At 46.5% G+C, this 6,024-nt stretch overlaps 1 protein-coding gene across 1 annotated transcript; it reads right to left on the bottom strand.

Moving 5' to 3' along the window:
• Positions 1–1,234: 1,234 nt before the first annotated feature.
• Positions 1,235–5,547, bottom strand: LOC130172444 (olfactory receptor 4D9). Its single transcript, XM_056381189.1, has 2 exons — positions 5,074–5,547; positions 1,235–2,636 (listed from the first exon to the last, which is right to left on the bottom strand). The coding sequence occupies exon 2, from the start codon at positions 2,605–2,607 to the stop codon at positions 1,573–1,575; it is 1,035 nt and encodes a 344-aa protein (XP_056237164.1). The 5' UTR covers positions 2,608–2,636; positions 5,074–5,547; the 3' UTR covers positions 1,235–1,572.
• Positions 5,548–6,024: the final 477 nt, after the last annotated feature.

Genomic DNA, 6,024 nt, shown 5'->3' with positions numbered 1-6,024 from the left:
ATTTTCACCAAAGGAGAAAAATAGATACGTGAGGATCAAATATTCACACACACACACACACGCACACACAAAATATCCTGAGTGCTCTGTTTATTTAAAACTGAACAAGACGGTGTCACTGTGTGAAGAGCAGATGGCCTGATTACTGAACGATGCAGTGATCCTATAGGATGTCTTATTTGATGATATTGTGGTTTTCCTGTTTGGCTCCTGATGGAGACGTGAGCTGAAACACTTGGCCTTTGATTCAGGAAAAGGTTTTCTGAATTTAGACGCTGTGTGAAAAGATGCTGCTGCTGCTTCAAGCTGCGTCAGTTTGTGCGTTTGCAAAGACTGAAACAAAGACGTCCTCTCCTCACACTGCAGTTTTAGAAATGCAGCTTCCAGTTCAGCTGTGATGGACTTCGCCTCTGTGATGTCACCCCCAGGTTTCTGAAGCTCAGAGTGAGCTGCTCTACCGTCGCCATCTTGGCAGTGTCTGACTCCGCCCCCTAACTCCCAGCTAATCCAGAAATGGTCAAAGAGGAGGGGCATGTGTGAAGCTGAGATTTACACTCACCCACCTGTCAGTTAAAGAGGCCACGCCCTCAATCCTCCATAACTTTATTCCTTAATAAAATGTAAACAGGTGAGTTATATAAACAGGTGTCATGAGGGAGGAAATTAGCTCTAGAGACCAAAACAGTTTCTGCTGTAAAGTTGGACATTTTAACATGGGAGTCTATGGGGACTGACTCACTGTTGGAGCCAGACTCTAGTGGTCATTAGAGGAACTTCAGCTTCTGGTTCTTCACTGTTGATGCTTTATAAGTGCAGAATCCGCTGATGCTTCAAACTCGTAATAAGACACATCTCTTGTCTGAAGCCTTTAAGTCACCGTGAAGATATGACTGATTATTATTCATATTCATTCTATACTTTCATGATTTTATCCAGATATTCTGCTTTAATTCATTTACTTATATCCTCTCATTAATGTTTCATTGGATCATTTCTAATTTTATTTGATCTTAACTTCAGCACAGATCTTCACCAGATCCTGGTCGATTCTTCCCAGGAGCTGCTGCCTTCACAGGAGGTCACACACACAGTACAAAGCTGATGCATTGCGAAGAGGGTTCACTCTGACTCATATTTCGAGGGACAAAGAAGCCTGACTGAGCAGAAAACTTGTATATGGTGACTCTGACTGTGGAAGAGTGAGACATTTGTACACTGGACTCAGACGACAGACTCTGTTCTCATCATGTTTTTATTAATCACAGTCAGATAAACGATCATTCCACAGACTGAAACAGGCTTCTGTAATCGCAACGTTACACTGAACAAGACGAATGTCCACAAAAAAACGGACATTTTATTATCCATAACTTGTGATATTAAAACTTTCCATGCTTTTTTTTTTTTTTTTATGATGTAAAAAAAAAAACTTAGTAGTTTCACAACGGCAATCCAAAGACATGCAAACACATCTCTCAACGAGACTCACGATGTGTGTGTGCGGACAAAGTGTTTGTGTGACAGACAAACATCTACACGACGCCGTCCGGTGGCGCTCGGTCCCTGAATGTTTTAGGTTTTGCTCGTGTCTTTTCTCTGGAAAGGCAGGAGGAGCTTGTGAGCGCGAAGCCTGAACTTCTGATCCCTCACGCTGTAGATGATGACATTCCAGCAGCTGTTGGTGGCCAGAATCCAGAAGGCGAAAAAGGAAAAGTTGCACCATTTATTCCCCAAAACGTTCCCCACGACAAAGACTGCGATGGGGGTGAACGACGCCGTGAACGCCACCGTTAAAGTCCCGATGGTCTTGGCCGCCTTAATGTCGGAGAAGGTGGGATTGGTGGTGTTTTGGCACTCGGACATGGCCAGGTGTTTCCTGCGCCTCGAGTGCTGCCTGATGCTGGACAGGGAGATGAGGTTTATCACCACGGTGCCGCCGAGGAGGGTGAAGTCAAAGGCGGGGAACAGGAGGAGGATGTTCCAGGCCTGGCTGGGGAACTCGCCAATGGTCCCCAGCGCGTAGTTACACATCCGGCTGCAGGAGTTGTACTCCAGAGCGATCTCGCTGCTGAAAACCATCGGAGACACGGCCAAGAAGAAACTCCCCACCCAGGAGAGGACAATGAGGATCGTGGTCCTTTTACGAGTAATCACCGAGTCCTTGTGCAGCGGGCGCAACACAGCGATGCTCCGCTCGATCGTCAGCAGGAAAATCGTCGTTATGGAGACGAAGGTGCAGCCAGCGAAGATGGGGCCTATCACGTTGCACGGGTGGAAACTCACCGACTGCGAGTTGTACGAAGTCCACTCCGGTGCAGAGTCAGTCACCATGAGATAGACTTCGGCGTAGACGGACAGCGGCACCACGAATATCCCCACCGCCAGGTCGGCCACCGCGAGCGACGCCTTCAGGTAGCCCTGCGGCGTGTGGAAGTGTTTAGTCCCCAGAACCACGGCCAGAGTCACCAAGTTACCAAACAAGATGGCGAAGATCAGCAGCACCATGAAGAGCACCATGAGGATTTTGTTGGTCAGCGTGCAACAGCACACGGTGCAGTGTGCCGGCTCAGTTCTGTCCAACATCGTCGGCGTGCTGATCTCAATCATTGGATAAACTGCAGCGTTCACTTCATGACCTGGAATAAACAAAAGGAGGAAGGTCAGGGGTCAAAGGTCAAACTCTGGTCAGTGACATCACAGAGCAGCAAGTGAGAGGCGTCGAGACAGTAGAGAACGAGCCCACAGGTCGTCTGTGCCGCAGGTTATTATGACATCATAGTTACATTTTGTTGCTAGGTGACATCTACTGGTCGTAGGAATTATGACTCCCAAGGTGCATTTCGGTAAGAAACAGCCAATCACAGAGCTTTAAATTCAGCCACATGCTCCGATTACATGAGAAACCAGTTAACGAGTTAATTAACCTTTGATCCCCGGATCATCACAGCTAACGTCTTCGTGTCTGGTTCATGCTACGGGCGTTAAAGGAGCTATTTGTAAGTTTTGCTATTGCTACATCGCTAGCGTTAGTGTTAACAGCTGTTTACTTACCATTCTTGGCAAAAGCTTTACTATGCAAGAGGTTATAATACATCTTTCTCTTTGACTGTTAAATAAACAGCTGTTAATGCTAACGTTGGCTGTGTAGCGTTAGCAAAACTTACGTTTAGCTTATTTAAATGACGCAACGCCCTGAAAAGGCCGTGAAGCCTCCTGGTGGCCGAATGATGACACTGCATCCCTCATAACTACAACGTCCCAGGTTCAATCCAAGTCTGGAGTCTTTGTTGAATGTCATTCCCTCTCTCTCTCTCTCTCTCCCTCTCTTGCTCTCTCTCTTTCCTCTTTCGTTCTCTGCCTCTTCACATACGACCGTCCATTAAAGGTAAAAATTGTTATTCCCTCCCTTCATCCACATTCCTGCATTTCTAGAGGCCTATGAGTCACCTGACTCCCACGTCCCCTTGCAACCACCAGTCACTCAGTACAGTCGGTACAGTATCTCAGTATACCAGCACCTTCACCCCAGTCCGTCACCAGATCATCCATCAGTCGCTTGGTATCACAACTTTTAACACAATATTGAGGAAAATATTCATAATAATTAATAACTTTGAGTCGTTTACATTCACTGTTCTCCTGTGACCATTCAACCGCTGCAGAAGAAGAAGATGCAACAAAATGGTTCATCATTAAAAAAGCTCCAGTCAAATCATAAACTGTGGAATGTGGCATTAGTGTGATGAAGGTGACAGATCTGATGTTTTCGTCTCTTCAGTCAACGTCCATTTATCCACTACGTCTGTTTCTGTTGCACTAGAAAAACTTTTCCACCTCGGCTGAGCGTAAAAATGTTCCCATGATGTTTTGGGATTTGTTGCTTTGCACCTTTTGCCTTCCAGCCTTCCTTCGTCTATGTGAACATGAATCTGCACCTGCCACATTCCTGTTAACCTGTGGCTGCTCGGCTGCTTCTGTGTGGACTCGCTGCCTTTCTCTCTCTCTCATCATTTTACCAAATAAAACCAATGGACTCTTCCTGTCTGCCTGGTTGTCAGCATCTGGGTTTGATTCCTTTCTGACAGTCAAAAGAAAAATGATGTTCCAGGAAGATGCTGCACGAGAGAGCTCAACTCCATGGATGGATGGATGGATGGATGGATGGATGGATGGATGGACACTACTCACTCCAGTGGGAAGAGAAGTGATGTCATAATCTGGCCGGACAATGACAGCTGTAGTAGTAAACAAAACCCAGCTGGCGCTCGGGCGTGTTTAATCCGCTGAGACACAGATCTACAGAGTCCTGGACTCTCCTCCTTCAGCTGCACTCACAGTTTCATTTAACTACACTTTCATTTAGTCTGACTCAGGGTAACATTCACTTTAAAGGTCCTTTAAGGGTTAAATATAGTGAGAGGGAAAATGCACATTTACACCCTGAGCCAGTGCCTTCAAGTCATTTACATGAAGAGTCACATCCTGCTGCAGAACTGAACGGAAAATCCATCCATGGAGAATTTTTCCAGCGCGCTTCAGAGTTTAATTTAATTCGTCATTAAAACATTTCCTGTTCCATGTTGAGAACTATGACAAAGACGCAGCTATAAGCCACCCTGCCATCACTCGTTTTGTTTTCCAGTTTCAGATGCCATATCCCCCCAGCCTTCTCTTTTTTTCACTGTATATCCATCTACAGCGCGCAGTCATGCAGAAACCTCTCGCGTGTCCGGCCAATAATCCTCAGGATGCGAAAGGGAAATCCATAAAGAAAAACACTTTGCAGCGCGCGCGGATCAGCGCTGTCCAGCAAGACTCTGCGCGTCTTCCAGGACATCCTCTAAAGAAAAAAAAAAATGTATGTAGCTTCAGGCTGCTGCCACAGTCACTCTGTGTGACACTTTGCGCTCAGAGTTTTGGCTCTTAAACTTGTGGAAAACGCGCAGATCTGATGCGTTTTTACGCGCTTCCAGGTGCCCGGTTTAAAACCTATATTATGATAAGGTTCACTCATCCACTGACTCGCATATTCATGGTCAGATCATATTAAACATTGCAGTCAATTCTACTTACTTTAGCTTTAAATTCCCCTCGGGAAGCAGGAGCCAGCGGTCCGTAAAGCGACATTTCCCCCGCTGGACATCCGCACAGCAGGCTTCCACTGCGGCTTAAAGCATCCACAAGTCCTCAAGATGAGAATAAAGAAGGAGAAAAAGGAAGAAGGTCCATAACCAGGAGCGTGAAACTCACTTTTTGATGCGCAGACGAAGCTGGTGCACGCACGGGAGGAGGATGGATGGATGGATGGATGTGTGGAGCCGCGCGCAGAGATCTGGTCCGCTCCGCGCCGGAGACACGGTTAAAGTGTCTCCTCCGCTGGTTTCTCCATTGGCTGAGGATGTGGATGACAGAAGAGCCACCCTCCCATCCCCAACCCCTCACACACACACACACACACACACACACACACACACACACACACACACACACACACAGTATGAAGCATACCAGGACGCGAGTGCCTGAGGATGAAGATGGTATATTTCCTGTCATCACGTCCTGGTAGAATTCCCATCATTACCCAGGATCCCTCCTGTTATATAAACCTAATTTGGATTTTCCTTTTTTCCCTTTTCTCTGCTGAGTCACTGCTGCAGCATGAAAATGATCTCCCACCAACCACTAACTGGTTTTACAGTTTGACACGAGAAGCTCGGACTTTTTTTTTTTTTCCAGTTTTATGATTTTCTTTTTTTTTTCCTTTTTTTTTGTCAGTTGCCATGTTGGATTATAGTCACATTGGGCAACCCTCCCCAAGAACCCCAGGGACCCTAAAAAGCCCCACACTCACTATGTGTCAGCTGGTTTGTGGCAGAGACACCAGTGAAGCAAGTGGCAGGATAAAAGCCGGAGGGTCCTGCTTTATTACCCGATCCTGGGCTCCTCTCTGAAGGAGGGCACCTGTGTCAAATCTACTTTATTTTGTTGCTTACATGTTGAATATTTCAGTCAATCTGGGGCGAG

Source organism: Seriola aureovittata, chromosome 7 (assembly GCF_021018895.1).
Source record: "Seriola aureovittata isolate HTS-2021-v1 ecotype China chromosome 7, ASM2101889v1, whole genome shotgun sequence".
Classification (NCBI taxonomy): Eukaryota; Metazoa; Chordata; class Actinopteri; order Carangiformes; family Carangidae; genus Seriola; species Seriola aureovittata.
This window is presented reverse-complemented; position numbering and strand designations above follow the sequence as displayed.

Coding starts and splice junctions, on each gene's coding strand:
- LOC130172444 (XM_056381189.1), bottom strand. CDS start 2,607: ATGATTGAGATCAGCACGCCGACGATGTTGGACAGAACTGAGCCGGCA.